Below are 26,284 nucleotides of genomic sequence, written 5' to 3'. Positions count from 1 at the left end.
GAATTCAAAAGGTGCAAGAAGAGAATGGCCGATCGACTTTTATTTTGAAGGTTGCCCACCAAGTTGCAGCCGAACCGGATGTTGCTCTTTCAGCGACATGCCGTCCAAAGTCCGTAGAAACAGCGGAGTCACTTTCTTTGTGTGAGGAAGTTTGTGTTGTGATCCGTCAGAGCCTCTGTGTGTCCGGATAAACCTGTCTGAATGGACTTTGTGCTGTTCACCTTTTCTTTCTGGATGTTTTACCTCTGACTCATCTCCCGGTAGACTACAAAGACATTCAAGTTAGCTTAGAATGCTAGCTGGTTAGCACCGCGGCTCTAGTCAGAGTGACTGTTGGAGAGCAAACTGTGTTTCTGACGGAGTTTGTGTGGAGAAAAAGTTGGTGTCACTGTGTGAAAAATGTCTAAAGTCCAAACGGTGAGAGCGCTGGTGGAGCAGCGACTGACTGCGGCTGCTGAAGAGATATTTGGGCTGTTTGAAAGAACGATAGCAGAGTACGAGGAGCAACTTTGTCGTTCAGAAGAGAAGAACGAGCGACAACAGAAACTACTGGACGCTGTTTTCAACCCTCGGCTTCACTTACACAGAGCAGGTTAGTTACTTTACTTCAGTTACACAGAGCAGGTTAGTTCCTTTACTTCGGTTACACAGAGCAGGTTAGTTACTTTACTTCGGTTACACACAGCAGATTAGTTACTTTACTTCAGTTACACAGAGCAGGTTAGTTCCTTTACTTCGGTTACACAGAGCAGGTTAGTTACTTTACTACAATTACACAGAGCAGGTTAGTTACTTTACTTGAGTAACAGAGAGCAGGTTATTTTATTTAAAAGTCAGGATTTGTGTGTGTTATGGACAGAAGAACTGCTAATGTGTATGTTCGTAAATGTTACTTTAAGTTTGCAGAAACAACTACTATTAATAACCGATCTATGAAAAAGAAGAAGAAAAAAGAGGGAAATAGAAGAGTTTAAGGGGTTAATTGTGTCTGGCTATGCACTTGGATGTCAAAACAGGAATAGTAAAAAAAAAACAGATTAAATGTACTTATTATAGCTTCTTGATTAAATTAAATCAAATTGTCCATTCTCCAAGACCATCAACAAAACAACAACAACAACCGTCAATACAGTCACAACACAGATACAATCATAGACGCTGACAAACATGTATCACAAGACATGACGCAACACTTGTACAGTACAATTAAGAGTCCATACACAACATACAAATGTTGTAGAAAATCTTTAAAGAAAACACTTGACGAACAGATAGATTCGAATCACAGCCTTGTGCGGGATTTAATTGGCAGATAGTAAAAACATATGGTACAACACGACCAACATTCAGAACAACTCTGGCAGACAACGCCTCTGACCAGCTAATTTCACTTCAGTTCGTGCGTCATTGTTTCTTTGTAACTAAGGTTTTAATGTCCTGTACTTTCCTGTTATGACAATCATTTGATATGTGAGTACACTTGGGAGATTATGTTCTTATTCTAATGTTATCGTATCAACCAGATCATCTGCTCAGGATGCGCTATGCTGACTTTCGTCCAAGAGGTTTTCCTTTCCCATGAATTTGATATTTCACCTGTGTACTTAGGTAACATTTCAATGTGGATTCATCTATGGATTTATCCTACATATCCTCCCTTATAATGGTGTTAACCATTATCAAAATGTAAGGTTTAATTAACAAACCGGTTCCCTATGAATTTAGTTCCAAATTATGGTTCCTGTGTGTGGAAAAGGAATAGTGTAGAAAGATTACATGTAATTAAGCACTTGTTACAGCAAACCTATGCAGCCCTAATCTATGTGTAATGCATATAATATGTTTTCCTAAAATATGTATTTAACGGCTATTCTGTTACATAATACACGTTGATTATAGAAAGTTAATGAACCCATATATAATGTCCAGATTGTGAGATGCAGCTCCCCCAGTGTGCAATCCGTGAAAAACCCTGTCGGCTGTGTACAGGGAAAAGGCGGATGCGGTCCCATCCCGTCATGGCGGCCATACACTTTTAAGAGCGTCACCTCACAATCTGAACCTGATAACTGACCACTATATGTTTTACATTCAGAGTATATCACAAATCAATCATCATCAAGACATATTATGGATGTTACACATTACATAATTATATGGCTTCTAACTCTAGCAACAAACATGATGTATGTATATTCCTATATGGTTCAAAACAATAACATGATATATGCATTTTAACATGGCAAATGATCATAATATCTTTTATATGCTTTAGCTTTGCTGATTACACATCCTTTATATGATTAAACATGACGTCAGCAATATAATGAACATAAAAATTGAAAATTTTCTGAACTTCAAACTTGACTACACCAATGATAATATGGTTATATTAGACTTATAAGGATGTGGCTTTAACAAGTTATGCTTAAAGTATCTAAATATGCCACAAAACAACTGCAAAGATAACACAAAACCAAAGTAAAATCACATGAATATGTGGATGTCTTTATATGTCTTATATGTTTACCTGTATATATGGATATAGTTTTTTTTTTTTTTTTTTTTCTTTTCAAATATAGACTTTAGGTGGGATACACAAGATAAAACATTATATGTGATACATAATTCTCAACCGTCCCCCGACGTTCTGGTAAATGTCTTTTCCGCCATTTCAATTACCTCTTACCATTTCGCTGTTTGGTTTATACCACCTCACTTTCTTCCCATTGATCCGGATCATCGCTATCGTCCATATAGGCAGGTTGTGGGAACAAGTCCGGTAGCCCCATGACCCCTTGCATCTCAGGGTTCATGTCTGCCATTGCATGTAGCATGTGAGCTCCTTGTATGTTCAGAACTTTCTTTGCCTGGTTGGCCAGCAGTCCCAGTCCATATCTCCTCACGATAGGTGCGATGCAACAGAACAGAAAGAGAATCAAAATTAGAACTATAACAGCAATGATTGCTGTTTTAGCCAATATGGCTCCAACTTTTCCTAAATTTTGGTCCAGCCAGTCCAGAGACAGGCCACCCTGACCAGCATTGTCCTTTACTTCTGTGGTTAGATTTTGTAATTTAGCCATGGCTTTAGTGAAAGATCCATCAGGTGCTGTATGATTAGGAATAAAGGTGCAGCAGTATTTACCAAATCTTTTGCAGACACCTCCCTTTTCTGCTAACATCCATTCTAACACCTGTCTGTTTTGCCATGCCATTATACTAGTTGCATGCAACTGCTCACCGATTGCTTTCAGAATTTCACTTGTGTAATTGATGAATCTCTGTTGGTTGTAATACACATAATTTATCCAGTTAACATTTTTGTTTATTGTGATCCACGGGAGTATTGATTTCAGACCTACTCTGATCTCATTCTGAGCTCTGAATTCCATTGGGATCCCTGCAGGTTGTCCAATCTCATTTAGGTGAATTCTTTCGAACGGGCTAAATTCTCGTTTGTTCCTATGTATTTCCTCTGGGGATGTGTCAATGTTAATAGTTTCCTCCACTCCCTCATACATAACAACCATAGGCACTCTTAGTCTAACTAACGCACAAAGTCCAATCCATCTTGGTGGAAGCACATTACTTAAAGTGTTGTTACCACAAATCCAATAGCTATCTGCAATCGCCTGGGTTTGCTCGCTAAGTGTATACATGAGTGGGGTGGTCATTGTTAATTTTTCACAGGTTTGATCTAAGGTGACTGGATTTTCAAACCAAATTGGCCTATTTATGAATAACGGGGAGAATTTAGTATGAGGGAACCATGATAATACCCAAGTAACATTACAGTGTACAGATGTATTTCCAATTTCTACTCCTCCAACCTCTCCTAGGAATCCTCCACTGGCAAAACATTCATAGTCCAAGGTGTAGTCTACCTTGTAGTCAGTAGGGGGCTCGTGTTGGGATGTCAGTAAGCTAAACTCAGCACATTGTTCATGAAATTTGCAGTAAGGGCAACTGTCCAGATAGCTGTGAATTTTTCTAGACCCGTGTAACAGTCTGCATTGAATTCCACACATAGGATATCTAAAAATAATTGGTCCTTCCTCTCGTGATGTAAATTTCCCTTCCTTGCATAATTGACTTTGGACTCAGGCACATTCCTCAAACGTGTGTTTTTCAGGCATAGCAGTAGGAATAGACAGTGGAGATTCTGCACACATTATACATTCATTATATGTCATCTCTTTAATTGTATACATTGCCCATTTATACCATTTGTTTTGGCTAGCTGTTTCCGACAATTCATCTGCTATAGGTTGTATTTTTCTGTGTCTTGGTTTAACTAATCTCCACTGGTCTCCGTCTGTAATTACGTCATCTAATCCTGGGTTGTCGTCATATGTGTCATAATAGTCCAAGTCTTTCTCTGTTGTAGTTGCTGTGGTTGTTCTCAGTGTCTTTTTCTTGTGTGCTGGAGATCTTGTCCTTGGATGTGGCGGCCACTTCCAAGGCGCTGCCTTTGTTGTACTAGGTGGGGCAGTTATTTCCTGTTGCTGATTTGCTAATGTTGTCATCGATAGCCGATGCCAATAATCTACTCTCGGGGTTGTCTTTGTGACCTCAGTTGTGGTTGTTATTTCTTTTCTTTTGTTCTTTTCCTTTGGGGGATACTTTTTTCTGGTAGGGGGCGGCATTGGTTTTAATGTAGTCTTTGCTTCCTCATTCTGGCCTATCAAATCAGGTTGGGGAGTGGGCTTCTGTTGTGTGTGAGTGGGTGCGTGTATGTCCGGTTGTGCGTGTGGTTTCAGTTCTGTGTGTGTGTCTGGCTCTGCGCGTGGTTTCAATTGTGTGTGTGTGTTTTGTTCTGTGTGTGTGTCTGGCTCTGACCTAGTTTGTAGTGCAGTGGTCAAACCTGGCCTTGGTGTTGTGATTATGCGTGCTTCTATTCTCGGTGTAGTGACCTCATGGCTAGGGGTAAATGCATGTGGATTAGAATTCTCATTTATGTAAAAGGGGGCCGACCAAGATAAGATCTCTCTCACCTGATGTCCACGATCATCAGTAGCTATAGTCTCTAAGGCATATGTGTTCTAATTGAACTATTCTTCTGTTAAGTTCGACCATCCACCCTCTGTCTGTGTGTAGAATCTTGATATCGCACACTTCCCCTCCCCAAGTTGAATCTCCTTTAAGATGGCTGATTGTCCACCCACATAATACCCCGTTTTCTGCTGTCGATGTCTCTGTCTCCAGCACCCGAATGTCTCTTCTAATTAAACTGCTTGAAACCTCTTGTGGTGGAATGTGAATTCTTACTCGGTCTCCATTGATCTCTGATACCAGCTGTATTTTTTTTGGAATTATTGGATCAGTGTAGTCTCTGCGCTCAAGTTTTAATGCTACTCTTTCATCTATGTTAGCCTCTGGGTCTTTTGCTGCGATATGAGCATAATATTCAAATTGTGGGCTGTAACCAGTCTCTAGTTCCATTGTTAGCTCAATATCTCTTCCTATCCTAAGCTTTACTTCACAGGGTCCTGCTCCCCAAGTTTTCTCTCCTGTTATACTGAATTTGAACGCACACAGCTGTCTTCTAACATAATCTTTGGACGTCACAACCACCTCATAAGATACATGTTTTCCCTCTAACTCGTCTGGCGTGTGCCAGGTTGTATACCACTCCCAGTATTTGTGAAAGTCTCGTCTAGTCCTTATTTTACCATGTTGTTTGTCATGTGTAGTCAATGCTAGTCTTGGTCCTTTCTCTCTGTGTGCTGTTGAGTGTGTCTTTGCATCGAACTTATCTGTTTCCTGTGGGGCGTTGCTCACTGCTGCCTGGAGTCTCTCTGCCTGCTGCCAGCCGTTTTGATCTCCTCGGACCCTGCTCAGCTTCCTCTGCATCTCCTGCAGCTGTCCCAGGTTTCCTGAGAGCATCCACAATAGAATGCTTATCACTGTCAACATTATTCTCACACTCATTTTCCTTGATATCATCAATTAGTGCAGTACTGCCCTTTTTTGAGTCCTGGACTTTGCAGCAGTGGTTTAAGTGGTACCACGTGGTGCTTCCTTCCACCTGGACTGCCGTTGGTGTGGCTCGTATGACAGTATACGGACCCTCTCGACGTGGTTGATGCCACTTTCGTCGGAAGATTTTGATGTAGACTTTGTCCCCCGACTCCACTGGTCTCTCAATGTCTCGTTTGGGATCTGGCTCCCTTTTCTTTTCCTGTAGGTAGATCGATCTGTGGATGGCCGTTAGGTGTTTCATGTAGTCTTGCAGCTCAGTTTGTAACTGTTCAAGACTAGGCCCCTTGTATGGACCTCTCATCTGTGGTGTTGGCATGGGTCGACCCGTTAGCATTTCATGCGGTGTTAGATGAGTGCTTCTATGGGTTTGTGTGCGATATTGCATCAAAGCAAGTGGTAAAGCATCCACCCAGTTAAGCTTTGTACTGGCACAAATCTTGTTTATTTTTGATTTTAGCGTTACGTTCGACCATCCCGTTACTTTCCGGGTGGTACACTGCAGAGAGTCTTTGTTTGATTCGCAGTTGTTGTAAAATACCCTTGGCTACTTTTTGTACAAATGCTGCACCGTTATCGGAGCTTATTTCAGAAGGAATGCCAAATCTTGGAATGACTTCTCGTATCAAAAACTTAACCACCGTTTCTGCCCCTAAGTCTTTGGACGGATGCGCCTCCACCCAACGGCTGAAACGATCAATTATCACGAGCATGTATCGTTTCCCCTGTACAGTCTTGATCATATCGACATAATCTAGGGCTAAGTGTTTGAACGGTCCCTCTGGGATTGGAATGTGTCCCACTGGTGTTTTGATACCCTTACGCACATTGTTTTCAGCGCAAATTTCACATTGGTTCAGTATTTCATCTACCATCGCCTGTAGATACGGTGACCAATAGCCTTGCTGTCGCAGTTTTTTCATGACTTCCCCCCTCCCACAATGGCAAACATTGTGGGCCTGGGAGATTAGGATTGTAAGCAACGTCACGGGTGCTACTAAGAGACCCTCGTGTGATCTCCAAAGACCTTTGTTGTCCACTGTGGCTCCTCTACTGCGCCACAGTGATTGTTCACGTGGACTGGCTTCTGCCTGAATTAGGACAATGTCATCTGGTGTTGTTGTTGGCTCTAATAATATTACCGGCGACAAAATTGCTACCTCACTTTTAGAAGCTATTTTGGCAGCTTCATCTGCTGCGTTGTTACCTTTTATCACATCATCATTTCCCTTCCGATGAGCTTGACACTTTATGATTGCAAGTTTTGTCGGGAGCATCATTGCTGACATTAATTCCCTTATTTGTTTGTTATGTTGAATCGGGCTACCATCTGATTTTGTGAAGCCTCTTTGTTTACACACAGCTCCAAATAGATGACACACACCATGTGCATAAGCCGAGTCAGTGTAAATGTTGGCTATTTTTCCTTTAGCAATTTTGCACGCTTCTGTTAGTGCACGTAGTTCAGCTAATTGAGCAGAGCAGGGCTGCTCGCAGCTCTCTGCTTTGGCAGTGAGAAACATGTTTCCTTCCTGTCTCACTACTGCATAGCCTGCATGGTTTCCTGTGTAGTCTCTGTAACATGATCCATCAACATACAATGTCTCTTGTGGATGTGCTAGAGCCGTTGATTCTAAGTCTGGTCTGAGCCTTGTGTACTTCATTGTCTCCGCTATACACTCGTGTTGTTCTCCCTCGTGTCCCAAGGGGACAAAATTTGCTGGATTAGATGTGACACACCTTTTGATTGTTATGTCTGGGTAAGTTAGTAGAGGTGTGTACTGTAAGCATCTTGCCTGTGTCACTACAAACTTCCCTTGATGTAACAGCTCTGAGATTTTGTGATGTGTGAAAATGGTGACTGGATAACCCATGGTTACTGTTGAAGCTTTTTCATAAGCATAATGTACAGCTGCTATTCCTTGGTAGCAAGGTGGCCATCCCTGTCCCTGGCTAGCTCGCCACTATGTTGTAGAAAATCTTTAAAGAAAACACTTGACGAACAGATAGATTCGAATCACAGCCTTGTACGGGATTTAATTGGCAGATAGTAAAAACATATGGCACAACACGACCAACATTCAGAACAACTCTGGCAGACAACGCCTCTGACCAGCTAATTTCACTCCAGTTCGTGCGTCATTGTTTCTTTGTGACTAAGGTTTTAATGTCCTGTACTTTCCTGTTATGACAATCATTTGATATGTGAGTACACTTGGGAGATTATGTTCTTATTCTAATGTTATCGTATCAACCAGAGCATCCGCTCAGGATGCGCTATGCTGACTTTCGTCCAAGAGGTTTTCCTTTCCCATGAATATGATATTTCACCTGTGTACTTAGGTAACATTTCAATGTGGATTCATCTATGGATTTATCCTACACAAACACCATAACATAACATACAAACAGATACCAAAAAAAGATAAATAAAGGAAAAGAAAAAGTGGTCTCACAGGATAGGAAGATTGTTTATACGAAGACCCTTGTGCACCCGAACAGTTTAGCTACTGCAGCTGCAACATTAAGAGAAACTGTTTAAGCAAAAATGTATACCTCTCTTTGGAATCTATTAATATGGTATAAAGTGGCAAGGAGTTCCACTCCAGAACGGCTCTGAACAGGACACATTTCTTTAACACATTAGTATTTTCCCTGGGCAAAGTAAACCTCCCCTCAGTATCATGTCTTGTCAGATTTATGTCGACTCCACTGACGTGAGAAAAGACAATACAAAAAGTTTGGAGACTTATTTACAGTAATATTCCTGAGCAAGTTCAACAACACGTAAGAGCTTCTTCAAGTGATAGTTAGCCAACCAAGTTGCTCATGCATGTGTCACATGTGTTCTATAGGAACACTGTAAGACACAGCGTTGAGTTTTCCTATTCACAGAAAATGGTCAATAACATCAAATGCAGCACTAAAATCAAGCAGAACGACACCCACTAATTTTCCATTGTCTATGTCCGAACGCCATTCATCTGTCATATGTGTCAAGGCTGTACATGTGGAGTGTCCTGGCCTAAACACATTTTGAAAATCACTATTTAAATTATTGATGTCAAAGTAATTTTGAATTTGATCAAACATGATCATTTCCATTACTTTCCCTAAAGCAGGTAGCAGACTTATTGGTCTACAATTCGCACTAGAGAAAGGTGCAGCAGAATTTTTAGGTAACGGGATAACTTTGGCAATTTTCCAAGCCTCCGGGAAAACACATTTCTCAACGCACAAGTTGAATATGTAACACACAGGAACAGAAATTAGATGCACAGCAATACTAAAAATTGCATCACAGTTATCCACCCCTGGTGGACTATCCTTCCCTTTACAAAGAAGCCTAGTCACATCATTAATTGTTACTTTTTTTGTCAAATGTATAATTGTTCAAATTTTTATTTTTCATTATTAAATCCTTAATTAGTGTGAATGAGGAAATGTTGTTTGTGTACGTCATATTCCTCCTGAAATTATTAACTTTTTTATGGAAATAATCATTAAAATAATTTGCTATATTTAAAGGCTTTGACATGAATTTCCCTTCCACCTACTCGCATAAGCAATCAAAATCTGATCACTGAATCCCACAGGAATGTCAACAATTTGCACTAAATTGCTAGCATTGGCTACAGCCAATAGTTTATCTCTGAATGTGCAACCATCCACACTCCAATTGACGTTTAAATCATCTAATATATGAGTCTCATAGTCAAGGTCACACACCATATCAAACAACACATATCATCCAGATAATTTGCTCCAATATCATCACACATTAAATCATATCGTATTTTGGTTGTTCTATGAGAAAGGCCACGCTCCCTCCAAATACATTTCTGTCCCTCCTAAATATGGTGTACCCATTAAAATTGATAACTGTTGGGAATGACAGGAACAAGTTTGATATTGGCAAATATTAAATATTAAAATTAATATTAAATAATAATGTTTAACAGTAATAATTATTAATGTTAATTAAATAATTAATAATCAGTTATTAATATCGGGGCACGACCCTGTGAACAGGGTCCAATAACCAAACTGTGAAAAATAGTCTCATAAAAGGGGTGTTCACTATAAAGAAATATCAATATTCTAAAATATTAATAATCATAATAGGAACATTGAAAGGTGAAATTCAAGCACTGACCTTCACAACCAGCTGTTATTACAACACTCATGCAAACAATCACAAACAAATGCTCTTTAAATCCAAAAACAAGTTTATTTTACTCAAGCAAAATTGATTAAACCAATAAAACTTAAATCAATCAACTTATTTATATTCTAAACTACGAATCACATCTATTAAAATGGTTACAACAGCAAAACCAGGCTTCAAGCACTCAGATTATGTTTGTGTGTGTGTGTGTGTGAGAGAGAGAGAGAGAGAGAGAGAGGAGGAGGAGCGAGATGGCAAGAGCCAAAATGGCGGGCGTATTCCTGAGAATGACATCACAGCCGGCGACAGGCTCGGGGGGGTCTCAAGGGAGAGAAAAGGGGAGGAGACAGTAACAAGAGCCAAAATGGCGGCTAGGCTCAAGCAGTCTCAGAGAGGGGTGTACTACATGATTCGGCCGCACGGCGTCGTGGTACTGAACCACCCCGACCCACGTGATGCGTACCTTGAGCGCTGGCACGTATATACATTTACAGCGGCGTGCAATAGTGGATGTGAATATAAATGTGTGTGTACGAGCGTTAGTAAGAGAAAAAAGAGAGAGAGAAAGGGAGAGAGAGAGAATGAATGAATGTAAGGATGAATGAGAAACTCACCGTCACAGAACACAGTAATCGTCTTTTATCACGTGGAACTCGGTGAGTGAGCGTGCTTCCGACAGCCGCCTCACAGATTGTTCACTGATAAAATACGAGTTATTGTCTCTGCGAGCAGTGATTTAACAATACACCAGTGACCACAACCGTGGTACACAGATCAATATTCTGTGCGATCGCACAGACACAGTCAAAACAGTACAGGTATACAGGTATAAGAGGCACACAAGGTAATTAGGACTCGGAGGTCCGTTAACTTATACACCAACAGCACAAATGGTCTACTAATTAAATAAACCTATATTCTGCCCGACAAAGAGAGCCTCTTACTTGAATCGCGCTTGTGGCGATTTGAAGTGGAGATTTGCCCGGCGATGTTTCAGTTATGAAAACTGAGGAAAACAGCTGGAGACGTCGAGAGGAAAGAAAGTGAATCCAAAGCACTTCCTTCGTGAAGAAACGGCGATCGTTGTCTTCCTTCTGCAGGTAGAAGTAACTTGCTCCCACAAGTTACTTGGATCCAACTGTGTTTAATAACGCAGTATTAGCTATGTAAGGTAATAGTAACAGACTTGGCTCGTCCTGCGAGTTAAGAAAACTGTTATCTATTAAAAAATTTTAAAAAGTCGGCGGCCGTTGATCTTCTTTACACAACTGGGAGGTCGCGTGGAAGAGGCCGAATTCTGTGCCGCTGTTGCTTTTAAAGCCACAGTGACATTACCGGATCTCTCTGGTCTCGACCAATGGGGCCTGAGCTGGAGCTCCCCTGTGCTCAGGTGACCGCCTGATCTCATCAAGGGGTCCGCATGGTCTCATCACGGGGGTTCCGGACCTCGTGGTCTTCCTTTGTTACAAAGGGCGGGGGTCAGGCTTTGTTATCGTCATGTAGGTCCAAAAATCAGGTCTGAAACCTTCCATGTAGGTCTGGCGTTTGTTTGTAAGCCCAGGGTGAACTCCAACATAACAGAATCATTAATTGTGTCATCCAAGTGAGTTTTAGTGAGTGCTAGTACGTGCACACCTTCAGACAAAATACAAACTATCAGTTATTTTGTTTCTAAGACTACATTTGTTAATGTGATCTATTCTCAGTCCCTTTCTTGGCAGGCTGTCCAGACTCAGCATAGCATTTTTGGTCATTTATAGTATCTTTTCCCTGCATATTAGAGGTTACATTACACAAAACATACACCAAACATAGAGAGACACATACAAACATACACAAAAACCACAGTATTAAAGAAAACATACACTAATATGTTGTGACATGTGACACCCTCAAATAAAAATATTAATTATTTAAGTTTGGAAATAAGGCATCAGTGCTGCGGTCATAAGGAATAATGTACAAAAAATAGCAGCAACCAAGTTCTTCTGGCCCAGTTGAAGGCTAGACAGAGACGATTATGGTTGCAAGCCAGTTAACGGACGGACTGGACCGCTGAAATCATCTGAAATTCTCATATTTACACAGAGCTCATTTCATACAGACACACAGCTCAACTTTTAATAGCAGTGCTGCTGCAACCTGTGATGATCAGCTACATTAGAGCAGGAATCTGAAGTCAACAGAAGCTCTAGACAATTAAATATGGAATTAATTATATTGAATATATATACAAGAATTTCTGATGATTTCAGTGGTCCAGTTCATCTGTTTAATGGCTGCCACCACAAACATCTCCATCCAGCTTCAAAAGGCTTCTTTGACGAAGTAATCGATCGTTTTTTGCATGCACCACCATGTTGTGAATAGTGAGACGCATCGTGGCAGCCCTACTTTAGCTGCTGTAAGAGCCTCTGTGTGGGTTTCCCCTTCTCTACAGACGCCCAGCAGCTGTTGGTGGTTAAAGAGGAGTTTCCCTCTGAGCAACAGGAGAGAAGCTCCACTCTGAACCAGGAAGACCCAGAGCCCCCACACATTAAAGAAGAACAGGAGAGTGACACCACTCACCTCCCAAAGATCCACAGAGGGAATCATGACGCAGAGGAAGAGTTCATAGAAGGAGTAAGTCTGAGCCAAGACACGGCGGTCCAAAGGGTGCTACAGCCAGAGCCCCAACACATTAAAGAGGAACAGGAGGAACCTCGGACCAGTCAGGAGGGAGAGCAGCTTCAGGGGCTGGAGGAGGCTGATATCATCAAGTTCACATTCACTCCTGTCCCTGTGAAGAGTGATGAAGATGAAGAGAAACCTCAGTCCTCACAGCTTCATCAAACACAGACTGAACAGATGGAAACAGAAGCTGATGGAGAGGACTGTGGAGGACCAGAGCCAGACAGGAACTCTGATCCAGATCCACATTTACAACCTGATACTGGTGACGAGCCTGCAGACTCTTCTGAACCTGAGACTGATGACAGTGCTGATTTGGTTTTGAACTGTTTGAAAAAAGGTGGCGGTCCTGTCAGAGATTCCAGATTTAGTGCTGGTGAGAAACCATTTAGCTGCTCTGAGTGTGGGAAATGATTTCGCTCCAAGCACAATCTGAAGAGACACATGAGACTCCACACAGTAGAGAAACCTTTCAGCTGCTCAGTTTGTAAGAAAACCTTTACGTGGAGGGGAACTTTAAAATCACACATGAGACTCCACACGGGAGAGAAACCTTTCAGCTGCTCAGTTTGTAAGAAATATTTTACATGGAGGGAAACTTTAAAGTCACATATGAGACTCCACACAGGAGAGAGACCTTTCAGCTGCTCAGTTTGTAAGAAATATTTTACAGAGAGTAGACATTTAAAGTCACACATGAGACTCCACACAGGAGAGAGACCTTTCAGCTGCTCAGTTTGTAAGAAAACTTTTGCACAGAGTGGAACTTTAAAGTCACACATGAGACTCCACACAGGAGAGAAACTTTTCAGCTGTTCAGTTTGTCATAAATCTTTTACACAAAGTGGGCATTTAAAGAAACACATGAACGTCCACACATGAGAGAAAGCTTTCATAAATGTGCTGGCCGCTCAACCTCAAAGTTTCATCAAACTGAGGAGAACAAAGAGGCAGAGCCTCCAGCCAGCAGCCCACAAGAAGAGATGCAAGCCTCTTTTTTCAATCTTTTTAAAGGACTCGATAAACTACTTCAAGTCTTTTTAAAATGCTTTAAAGCTTTTAGTAACTTTTATACATTTTTATTCTGTGTGTATGAAATTTATCTACAATATAATTAATCAACACTTTCTTTTCCATGTGATATATTCATTTTCTTTCTGTTCATTTTTGTTTTGTTTCACAAAACGAAAGCTAACAAACTGACATTTTAATTAAATATTAGATTGTAGAAGTGTAGCAATGACAATTTTATTTTTTTATAACAGCAGAACAAAATAAAAACATTCTTGGATTAACAAAGTTGCCTGAAAGTTGTCCCTGCTTCAGTTTGTGGTACGAGGATAGGCAAGAATAAGAATAATAGGCTTTAAAATAATTTATTTTTGAATTTGGCAAAAACTAAATACATGTGGATGAATCCTTCATTATGGGACAGTTTCAGATCTAAATCAACTCCATGATCATAATGTTCAAATGTCAGTTTACAGAGTAACTGTCAGTGTGCTGTCAACTCGCCATTAACTCGCTGTTCGCAGTGAAGGTTTTTATTTTTATTTTTAAAGGTCCCCTTCTCGTGCGTTCACGCACATCAAGGAGTGGAGGTACTAAGTTTTGTTTGAAAATATTTAGAAATGTTATTTACCCAACTGAAAGATAAAATAAATTTAAAAAAAATTAAAATTACATTAAAAAAAATAAAATTAAAAAACAGCAGGTAGATTTGTGGCAATTCCCTGCATTTTGATTTTCCCTGTATATATTACAGTCTCTTTGAGTTATTTGTGGTTACACTGTATGAGATAAAATCTGTTTGTATACCACATGAAAGAAAGCCCTATTGTTTAGTTACTCCACCTTTCCTCCTTTCTGGTATTTGGTGGATGTTATAAGACAAGTTTGACTTGGTTTTCTGTCTGGTTTTCTTGTTTTCCCTTCATCTGCTATACATAGCTGTTGGGTTTTGTATAATGTCAGGTGGTTATGGCCCCGTGTGATGGTCACCGGGAATGCCCGAGCTGTCTAGGCATGTCACATCTGCTGCAAGATATTGAGGAACCCTGTGGGGCAGCCATTGACTTGCCAATGGCGGCGCGCATTCGGAGGGCCATGGGGTTGGAGCAGTCCAGCCGTGCAGCATCGGTGCAACCCTCGGCGGAGGAGCTGGGAGAAGAGAGATATGCTTCAAAGAGCGGTTCTCGAAAGCGGAAGCGGGGTCGCTCCCCTGGCCACAAGCGGGTTCCCTCCCCTGGCCACAAGCGGGGTCGATCCCCTGGCTACAAGCGGGGCTCAAGCAAGAAACGCACGGTACAGTCGGGGCCTAGCTCAGCCAGGAGCTTGACTGATCCACCAGAGGAAGTCCAGCAACAGATCCTGGCTGCCATACGTGGTTTGTCAGAAAGGCTGGAGAGAGTTGAGAACCAACGTCCTGCTGCAGCAGCCGCATCACTGCGTGGGCAGCCCCCCACCCAGGGGATGGTGCTGACCTACACGATGTTCTTTCTCTCTATGCACACAGGGATTCACCCCTGGGGGTTGATGAACTGTCTGAGGATGCTGTGGCATCAGACCGGCCTAGGTCCACTCGCCCTGAGGCGACGTCCAGTCGCAGCACTGCAGGGGAGGAGGGCGACCTCCCGTCCACAGACATCGTTTCCAGAATAATGAGTGCAGCAAAAAATTGTGGGGCTTAAGGAACCCTCGGGGAACGCTCTAGCAATTCTACTGGCAGCTCTTCGGAGAACTGCCAATCCGGAAGATAGAGACACCATGGGGCTGATTGACTCGGCCCTTGTCACCCACTCCCAACTGACAAGGGATGTTGGTGCGTCCATGTCAATGATGTCACGAAGACAGGTGTGGCTTGCCCAGACATCTCAGCCATAGTGAAGGTCGCTCCAGGCAAACAGCTCGCTGGATTTTACTCCACTTATTTCCTTGTACCGAAAAAGGATGGTGGACTTCGTCCCATCCTAGATCTCAGGCAGCTGAACGCATACGTCAAAGTTCTCCCCTTCAAGATGCTGAGCACATCTCAAATCCTAGAAGTTGGGGAGAGAGGCGAATGGTTCACATCAGTGGACCTAAAAGATGCATACTTTCACGTGCCAATCCATCCACTTCACAGACCCTTTCTTCGTTTTGCCTTTCAAGGGCACGCTTACCAATTCAAAGTCCTGCCATTTGGCCTTTCCCTCTCACCACAGGTGTTTACCAGGGTGGTAGGGGCGGCCTTGTCTCCTCACCAGTTGTCGGGTATAAAGATCCTCCCCTACTTGGACGACTGGCTGATCTGCGCTCCGTCCCACAGCCAGGTCCTGGAAGACACAGAGCGAGTGACCTCACATGTGCAGGCGTTGGGTTTCAAAATAAACGTGACCAAGAGCAACCTCGGACCGAGGCAGGAGGCGGTTTTTGTGGGTCTCCGTTTGAACTCCCTCACAATGTTGGCGTCTCTCACCCCTCAGAGGGTGATGAAAATTCTGGCCCTCCTGGATCAGTTTCAGATTGGCAGGAGACTAGAGCTGGTCCACTTTCAGAGGCTCCTGGGGTTGATTTCGGCTGCAGTAGCTGTCATCCCTTTGGGTCTCCTCAGGGCTCGACCAATGCAGAGGTGGTTGAACGCTTTCCAACTCGACCCAAAGTTGCACAGACGTGTGAAACTTCGTGTTACATGCGCATGCCTCAGCGCACCACGTCCCTGGAGGAACAAGCAGCTCCTATCCCAAGGAGTCCTCCTTGGGAATGTTCCGTCGAGACGATCAGTGGTGACCACGGATGCCTCCCTCACAGGTTGGGGGGCAATCTTGGAGGGCAGGTTGGTGCAAGGGCGTTGGGTGCCACCCTGGGATGGCGAGCACATCAATGTCTTGGAATTACGAGCAGTTCACCATGCTCTAATGGCTCTACTGCCTTTCCTGCGGGGCAGACATGTTCTGGTCAGGACGGACCACTCTACCACAGTGTACTACATAAATCACCAGGGGGGCACATTGCCTCTGCGTTGGCTTCAGGGGGTACAGAACCTCCTGTTTTGGGCCCATCAACATCTGGCCTAACTCAGGGCAGTCTTCCTCCCAGGAGTCGCGAATCAGGCCGCAGACCTCCTGTCCAGGTCGGGTCCCCCCCCAGGGGAGTGGAGGCTCCACCCAGAGGTGGTGGCCGGTGGCCAGAGGTTGGATCCGGTTCGGCAGGGCTCAGACCGACCTGTTCGCAATGGCAGACACGGCCCACTGCAGCATGTGGTTCTCCCTGGAAGGACAGGGACACTTAATACAGAAATCAGGATTATTGTTATCAAAGCGATGTAACAGGGCAGGAGTAATGTATGTGCATATAATCCATTTAAATTGTAATAGTTTCAACCTGGTGTTAATAGTCTAACATTGTGCATTATGACAAATTGTCTTCTTTTACTGTCCGAGGATTCTTTAGAGGCATTGTTACGTCCACTGACCAAACCCAGCCAGCAGACAATAACACAACAATCAGAAAATTAGACAAAGTCAAAGGTGATATGAACAATGATGATTTATTTTACAAAAACCAAACAAAGACACACTAAGGTGGGGGAGGATGGGACAAGTGATTGTGCCAAAAGAAAGTTGAAACAAATATAACAAAACAAGGCCTATCTAAACTAGCTGTGTAGTAAAACAAACAAACTAAAGGCATCCACAATCATTTTATACAAAAAGGATACCTGGCCACGGCCCTGAAGATGACCTAGTACAGCCTTTTCCAGACTAGAAAGAGGGGGTTTATGAGGGGATTGTTTAAATGCTTTTAGAATGTAGTTCCTTATTTGTAGATATTTAAAGAAGTGCTTTTTAGGTATATTGTAATTTCTTTGCAAATCCTCAAAGCTATAAAGAATGCCGTTGTCGTTATACATATCCATAATTTTGCCAATCCCTCTCTCTGCGAGGGATTGGCAAAAAAATCTACGGCTTCCCCATATTGGTGTGAAACCTGACATATCTGACCTCGCATTTAAGTGCGCTTGCATTTTATACCAGAGGAATGGATTGGAACAGATATAAAAATTTTGGTAGGACATTCATCTTAACAATATTGACATGTCCAATTACAGAAATGGGAAGATCCGACCATCTTTTAAGGGATTCTAAAACAGATGTTAAAATAGGATTATAATTCTCTGGAACCAGGTCATTTATGTCTGGAGTAGTAGGTTAGTGACTTTACTTCAGTTACACAGAGAAGGTTAGTTACTTTACTTCAGTTACACAGAGCAGGTTAGTAACTTTACTTCAGTTATACAGAGCAGGTTAGTTACATTACTTCAGTTACACAGAGCAGGTTGGTAACTTATGTATGTTAAATACCTGCAGTTACATTAGAGTTACAGTAGTTACTGTGTGTAACATTGTTGTAGAGCAGTTTAATTAATATACTTCACCTACACAGAGCAGGTTTGTAAGTTAAGTTATGGTTCCTGTTGATATTCCGAAAGCATTTTGGGAACTAGTTTCAACAGTCTGTGTCAAACAGAGATGAATACACAGACTGTACTTTTCCTCACTCTGTGTTTCTGTGTTTCCAGCAGATGTTCAGCAGCTGTCAGTGAGTGAAGAAGAGTTTCCCTCTGAGCAGCAGGAGAGGAGCTGCAGTCTGGACCAGGACCAGGACCAGGAGGAGCCAGAGCTCCCACACATTAAAGAGGAAAAGGAGGAACCTTGGACCAGTCAGGAGGGAGAGCAGCTTCAGGGACTCACATTCACTCCTGTCCCTGTGAAGAGTGAAGAAGATGAAGAGAAACCTCAATCCTCACAGCTTTATCAAACACAAACTGAACAGATGGAAACAGAAGCTGGTGGAGAGGACTGTGGAGGACCAGAACCAGACAGGAACTCTGATCCAGATCCACATTTGCAACCTGATACTGAGGATGAGTCTGCAGACTCTTCTGAACCTGAGACTGATGACAGTGGTGATTGGAAGGAGACCAGAGAACCTCAGTCAGGTTTGAACTGTTTGAAAAAAGATGGCGGCCCTGTCAGAGATTCCAGATTTATTGCTGGTGAGAAACGATTTTGCTGCTCTGAGTGTGGGAAAAGATTTGGCGACAAGTGCGATCTGAGGAGACACATGAGACTCCACACAGGAGAGAAACCTTTCAGCTGCTCAGTTTGTAAGAAAACTTTTACACGGAGGGGACATTTAAGGTCACACGTGAGAATCCACACAGGAGAGAAACCTTTCATCTGCTCAGTTTGTAAGAAAACTTTTACACGGAGTGGACATTTAAAGTCACACATGAGAATCCACACAGGAGAGAAACCTTTCAGCTGCTCAGTTTGTAAGAAAACTTTTACACGGAGTGGAACTTTAAAGTTACACATGAGACTCCACACAGGAGAAAGACCTTTCAGCTGCTCAGTTTGTAAGAACACTTTTAGACAGCGTGCACACTTAAATGCACACATGAGAGTCCACAAATGAGAGAAAGCTTTCATAAATGTGCTGGCCGCTCATCCTCAAAGTTTCATCAAACTGAGGAGAACAAAGAGACAGAGCCTCCAGCCAGACTCGATAAACTATTTCAAGTCTCCTTTAAATGCTTTAAAGCTTGTTTTAACTTTTATAAATATTTATTGTGTGTATGAAATTTACCTACAATATAATTAAACAACACTTTCTTTCCATGATGTGATATATTAATTTACTTTCTGATCATTTTTGTTTTGTTTTACAAAACGAAAGTTCACAAATTGTTATTTAAATTCATTATTTGATTGCAGAAGTGTAACAATAACAACTTTTTTTTCTACCGGCAAAACAAAATAAAAACATTCTTGGTTGACCAAAGTTGCCTGAAAGTTGTCCCTTCTTCAGTTTGTGATTCCAGGATAGGCATGCTATGTTTTAATTTAGGCCAGAAATCCCTAAACCAGCTATGCCTGTTATGTGATTTCAGAGGCCTGTACTACGAAGCAGGATTTGAGGGTCAGCAAGGTAACCTGAGGTTTAACCGTGGTTATCAGTATCTCCAAGGTGGTTCTCTTTAAACCTGGCTAGATCACCATGGCAACTCATGCTGCGGAGCTAACCTGGGCAGGACCAGGTTTTGTTCTGAGCTTCGGCTTGAAATTGGCTAGAAAGCCTTTAACTACTTTTAAAACTGTGTCTCACACTAGTATACAGTCAATGTATGATCCTTACAGATTCTCAGCTGTGAGAATTAGATGTAAATTTAATGTGATGAGTCGTAACATTGTATTAATATCACCAAACTGAGCCATGCAGTTACAGTAGAGTTACTGTATGTGTCGTAGCAGTCAGCTGATGTTTGAGGTTTTTGTTTCTAACTGAAAAGTTCTCTGGACATTTAGAGTTCTCTGAAGTGACTCTTGTAAAATAAAGTAGCAGACATCAATACTTCACTATATTATTAATCAGTTTGATGTTCATTTGCATATACTGTATAATTCCTTGAAAACAGAATGTTATGTTTTTTTGCTTTATCCTGATTGGCCGAGGGTCGTTTTAAACTGCTGGTTAAATGCCTTATTGAAATAATTTAGCTGCGACATTAATAAATGTGAAAAGAGTGAAGTGCTCTTAATACTTTCTGAATTATTATCATTATTATTATTATTATGACCCAAATTGTAGCTTGAAGCATAGAAAACAACATCCTTGAGAAATATTTTGGGTCTATTTTAATAATTTATCTTCCTGTGTGTTTGTCAGAGGAAGTGTATCATTTCAGAAATTTCGGACTTTTATTTTGAAAGCCATCGTCTCCTATGCCCCGGAAGCTGTCGTATTTAATGCGGCTAACTTCATGCTGTATAATCAAGACGGCAGTTAGTAGCAGTTTCTTTATTGTTAGTGAGAAAGTTTGTGTTGTGATCCGTCAGAGCCTCTGTGTGTCCGGATAAACCTGTCTGAATGGACTTTGTGCTGTTCACCTTTTCTTTCTGGATGTTTTACCTCCGACTCATCTCCTGGTAGACTACAAACACATTCAAGTTGGCTTAGCATGCTAGCTGGTTAGCACCACAGCGCTAGTCAGAGTGAGTGTTTGATGGAGAGCAAACTGAGTTTGTATGGAGAAAAAGTTGGTGTCACTGTGTGAAAAATGTCTAAAGTCCAAACGGTGAGAGCGCTGGTGGAGCAGCGACTGACTGCGGCTGCTGAAGAGATATTTGGGCTGTTTGAAAGAACGATAGCAGAGTACGAGGAGCAACTTTGTCGTTCAAAAGAGAAGAACGAGCGACAACAGAAACTACTGGACGCTGTTTTCAACCCTCAGCTTCATTTACACAGAGCAGGTTAGTTACTTTACTTTGGTTACACAGAGCAGGTTAGTTACTTTACTTCAGTTATACAGAGCATGTTAGTTACTTTACTTCAGTTATACAGAGCAGGTTAGTTACTTTACTTCAGTTACACAGAGCAGGTTAGTTACTTTACTTCAGTTACACAGAGCAGGTTAGTTACTTCTCTTTAGTTACACAGAGTAGGTTAGTTACTTTACTTCAGTTACACAGAAAATGGCCGCGTTTCCCAGATTCGCTCGTTCTTAAGGACTTAAGAAGGCTCTTAAGAAGGTTTCGGCTAAGAAGGAGCGCTAAGATAGGGGTGTTTCCCAGATGCGTTCTTGACTGCCTTCTTAAGATCCCGCCAAAGAGTGGGAGCTGTCCACCGCCCTGGTGCAGAAATATAAATCAATCGATGCCAGGCAAACCGATCACCCACCACTTTATCAGCGCTTAAGTCACCCCACACACCTGTGCAATAAGGCTACGTGTGTGTGTGTGTGTGTGTGTGTGTGTGATCACAGCTAACAGGTGTATCCGAGTAGTAATCAAGCCATTAACGCATATATACCCCACTGTGGATACGCACACACATGAGAATGGAGAAAGCAGGCAGCAAACGCAGCAAGAGGTCACCCTCGTTTACTGCAGAGGAGATGGCCACATTAGTGGACGAGGTCTGGCAGCACCGCGAGGTGTTATTTGGGGGAACAAGGGGGAAAAAGGATATAACATTAAAAAACCGCATTTGGCAGGCAATAGCCCAGAAGATGTCCCCCTCTAGTCCCTGTGGCCTGCGAGACTGGTGTGCCGTGCGGAAGAAGTGGCAGGAGTTCCAGAGCCAAACAAAAAAAAAAAGCGCACAGGTGAGGCGAGAGAGCATGGGCACGGGCGGTGGCGCACCTGGGGGTACAACCTTCACTCCCGACGAGGAAAAAGTCCTCTCCATTATTAGAAAGACGGCCTCTGAAGGCATTAGTGGGGGCATCGATCTTCTGGGGGACGAGGGGCTCTCAGACAACAGCGAAGGTGAGGAGGAGGAGCCATCTAGGAGCGGAGCAGCGACCTGCACGTCGCCAGGAGAGGACGACCCCCCGCAACCGAGCCCTGTCCCCGCATGCCAACCAGCAGGGCCTGGTGTCCGCACACGGGGACGCCCCTCCATAACGACCTGCACCTGTAGCGAGACGCTGGTGCGTCTTGAGAGGGAGAAACTGGCGGTGCTGCGGGGGATAGAGGGCCAACTGGAGAGACAGACTGCCCTCCAAGAGGAGATGGTGCGTCTCAAACGTCAGAAGTTGGAGCTGCACTGGAGACAGCTGACACTTGCCGAGGCGCAGTTCAACAGTCCCTCCATCTCGGTCCCAATAATTCTCCCCCAGGACGCAGGTAAGGGGCATTTCTATTTTTTTCCTCCGCATTGCACAATGTATCCCGTTCAATTTCACTAATCAACCTCTCTTCATGCAGGTGATGCAGACGCCCAGTAAAGACAGCGGTGCCTTCGCTTTTTGTTTTGTGTTTTAAATTAACTACTTTTCCTTTTCAACCATGTGTTGTGTGGATAATTTTGTATTGAAAAAAGGGTGTCAAACCTAGCGAAAAAAAATCCCAGGCAATTTGTATTGTGTCATTGATTTGAGTAGATTCATGACATGTGCACCCTGACGCACATGCTTATCCTATCACTACTTTCAGCACCGCTAATTCCCCACTTGTTACCTGGCCTCCTCTATCCAAAAGTTGGATTTCATGTATAATTTTGCTTACTGTATGCAAGAATTACTCCTTTACATCCTGTGCTAGACTTTAAACAGGTAAAGCACCCAAACATTGCAACAATAAATTGGTGTGTGGGACGTTATCTGACACTAATTTATTAATATTTGGGTGTTTTACCTGCACATCTGTTTCACTTCCTAGCTTTCAAGCCCTATACATGATGGTTGATATGATATGGGTTGTATGATGGTAGTGGGTTTGATGATGGGAGTAGGGTGGTGCTGATAATTGTGTCTGGTGGTGACGGGGGTAGGGGCTGAGACTTCAAAAGAGATTCACAAGCTCCTCTCTGGTCTGGACACCAGCTTGGTGGAGTATTGCTCGGGCTTTGCGGGGGTTGAGGGCGTCGTCTTCCGATGATTCCCCATCGTCATCTACAGGAGGCAGCTCATCTGCTCCAACGCGCACTGCTATGTTGTGCAGCATGGCGGTGACACAATCACGCGGCAACATTTCACAGGTGACAAGCGCAGTCCCCCTGACGAACGATGGACACATCGGTAACGGGACTTCCACCTGCCAAACACCCGTTCAATGTGGGTCCTGGTGTGTGTGTGGGCCTCATTGAACCTCCCCTCCTGTGGCGTCGCTGGGTTGGTTACCGGTGTCACGAGGTAACTCCGGAGAGGGTAGCCACTGTCTCCGAGGAAGATGCTCCTGCCGAACTCTTCTCTGCCAGCCTTCTGCCCCACAGCTGAGTTGGCCCACACGAAGCTGTAGTGTGTGCCTCCTGGCCACCTGGCAACGATGTCGGTGATGAGGCCATCGTGGTCCACCACCACCTGAGTGTTGATGGCAGCGTAATGTTTCCTCCCAATCCAGCACGGATCCACCAGGGAGGGATTGTGGATTGGGATCAGTGTGCCATCCACGACACCAATCACCCGGGGGATCCCAGCCATGGCGTGAAATCCCCGGTGGACCTGGCGGACCTCGTCCCGCGTGGTGGGCATCCTGATGTGTCTCCGGGCATGGCACAGGAGGATCGGTGTCACGGCTGCCACAGCTCCCCACTGCGTAAAAACGCAGCGCGGCCAGGAGCTGCACCTCCAGGCTGAGGGCAAAATTGCAGCGGGTTGCCCTCTGGATGTGTGGTGACACGAGCGTGACGAGGTGGTGGATCTCCTCACGAGGAAGCCGGTACTTGGACTGGACAGCCCGGTCCGACAGCACGTCGAGTGGGGAGAAGTGCTGACGCACACAAGCGTTTATATAAACCGTCTGGCTTTGCGCACGGCGACGCTGTTGGTTCGCAGCGAGGATATGCTGTATTGCAGCCATGGTGTCTCACACGCGTGGACTTCGGCAACGCCTTTATATAGACTTGCAGGTGGAGACCCTCTTGATGAGGTTCCAGCTGAGTTCAATTACACCTGTCAGTTTCCCTCATATCTGTGAAATACCACAGGGTTGTTGATGTTTTTATAGCTACTGTAAACTCATATGCAGATGCCGAATGTGTGTGAAAACGTAAGGAGTGATAGTAATGATGATTTATTTTATTTATGTAGCTACAGGAACACATGGGCAATTCTTTATTTTTATATCGTTATTTTTCTTCTTATGCTATTATTTTTCTTGCATCAGTGTTCTGCAGCTATGAGCGCACATTCATCATTACGCAGGGTTTTAGTATTCCTTTGTGTCCGATATAACTCTCCCTGATGCGGCTTCACTGAGCGTTTGGTCGCTAAGAAGGCTGTTAAGAGTGGGTCAGGGCGATCTTACACTTCCTTCTTAGTGAAAGATCTTCTTAAGCTAAGAACGACTCTGGGAAACACTTCCTTCTTTCACAGCGCTCTTAAGAGCGTCCCTAAGACGATCTTAGCGCTTAAGAGCTTCTTAAGCGCTAAGAGCGAATCTGGGAAACGCGGCCAATGTTATTTTATTTAAAAGCAGGATTTGTGTGTGTCACGGACAGAAGAACTGCTTCTATGTTTGTAAATTTTACTTTAAATCTGCAGAAACAGCTACTATTAATAACATCTATGAAAACAATAAGAAAAAAGAGGGAAACAGAAGAGTTTCAGGGGGTAATGACGTCTGGCTGTGTGGTTAGATGTCAAAACAGGAATAGAAAAAAACTGCCTTTCATTCTCATTGATTACTTTGTCAAAAATTCCCTTTGACGCTAAACGGAGACGATTATGGTTGCAAGCCAGTAAACGGTCTGACTGGACCACTGAAATCATCTGAAATTCTCATATTTACACAGAGCTCATTTCATACAGACACACAGCTCAACTTTTAATGGCAGTGCTGCTGCAACCTGTGATGATCAGCTACATTAGAGAATCTGAAGTCAACAAAAGCTGTTTAATGGCTGCCACCACAAACATCTCTGTTCAGCTTCAAAAGGCTTCTTTGACGTAATCGATCGTTTTTTACATGCACCACCATGTTCTGAACAGCTGTAAGAGCCTCTGTGTGTGTTTACCCTTCTCTACAGACGCCCAGCAGCTGTTGGTGGTTAAAGAGGAGTTTCCCTCTGAGCAGCAGGAGAGAAGCTCCACTCTGGACCAGGAGGACCCAGAGCCCCCACACATTAAAGAAGAACAGGAGGAACCTTGGAGCAGTCAGCAGGGAGAGCAGCTTCAGGTGCTGGAGGAGGCTGATATCACCAAGTTCACATTCAATCCTGTCCCTGTGAAGAGTGAAGACGAAGAGAAACCTCAGTCCTCACAGCTTCATCAAACACAGACTGAACAGATGGAAACAGAAGCTGATGGAGAGGACTGTGAAGGACCAGAACCAGACAGGAACTCTGATCCAGAGCCACATTTACAACCTGATACTGACGAAGAGCCTGCAGACTCTTCTGAACCTGAGACTGATGACAGTGGTGATTGGAAGGAGACCAGAGAACCTCAGTCAGGTTTGAACTGTTTGAAAAAAGATGGTGGTCCTATCAGAGATTCCTTATTTTGTGCTGGTGAGTGTGGGAAAAGATGTAGCTACAAGAGCGATCTGAAGAAACACATGAGACTCCACACAGGAGAGAGACCTTTCAGCTGCTCAGTTTGTAAGAAAACTTTTACACTGAGTGGACATTTAAAGGAACACATGAGACTCCACACAGGAGAGAAACCTTTCAGCTGCTCAGTTTGTCAGAAAACTTTTACACAGAGTGGACATTTAAATGCACACATGAGACTCCACACAGGAGAGAGACCTTTCAGCTGCTCAGTGTGTGCTAAATCTTTTGCACAAAGTGAGTATTTAAAGAAACACATGAAAGTCCACACATGAGAGAAACCTTTCATAAATGTACTGGCCGCTCATCCTCAAAGTTTCATCAAACTGAGGAGAACAAAGAGGCAGAGCCTCCAGCCAGCAGCCCACATGGAGAGATGCTAACAGAAGCTGATAGAGAGGACTGTGGAAGACCAGAAGCAGCCAG

General features: G+C 43.3%; 1 protein-coding gene and 1 pseudogene across 2 annotated transcripts; both read left to right on the top strand.

The window, feature by feature from the left end:
• The first annotated feature begins 29 nt into the window (after positions 1 to 29).
• Positions 30 to 19,645, top strand: LOC131984868 (zinc finger protein 32-like). 2 transcript variants are annotated; one of them, XM_059349860.1, is made up of 2 exons: positions 30 to 592; positions 18,384 to 19,645. In XM_059349860.1, exons 1-2 carry the CDS (start codon positions 400 to 402, stop codon positions 19,277 to 19,279), a joined length of 1,089 nt encoding a protein of 362 aa, XP_059205843.1. In that variant the 5' UTR covers positions 30 to 399; the 3' UTR covers positions 19,280 to 19,645. The 2 variants fall into 2 exon arrangements, with proteins under 2 accessions (XP_059205843.1, XP_059205842.1); XM_059349859.1 differs by having other exon boundaries at positions 18,381 to 19,645.
• A 995-nt stretch (positions 19,646 to 20,640) lies between these two features.
• On the top strand, positions 20,641 to 26,241 carry LOC131984435 (zinc finger protein 282-like; annotated as a pseudogene).
• Positions 26,242 to 26,284: the final 43 nt, after the last annotated feature.

This window comes from Centropristis striata, chromosome 14 (assembly GCF_030273125.1).
Source record: "Centropristis striata isolate RG_2023a ecotype Rhode Island chromosome 14, C.striata_1.0, whole genome shotgun sequence".
Lineage (NCBI taxonomy): Eukaryota > Metazoa > Chordata > Actinopteri > Perciformes > Serranidae > Centropristis > Centropristis striata.
The sequence above is the reverse complement of the archived record's forward strand: the minus strand, read 5'-3'. Positions and strand labels throughout refer to the sequence as shown.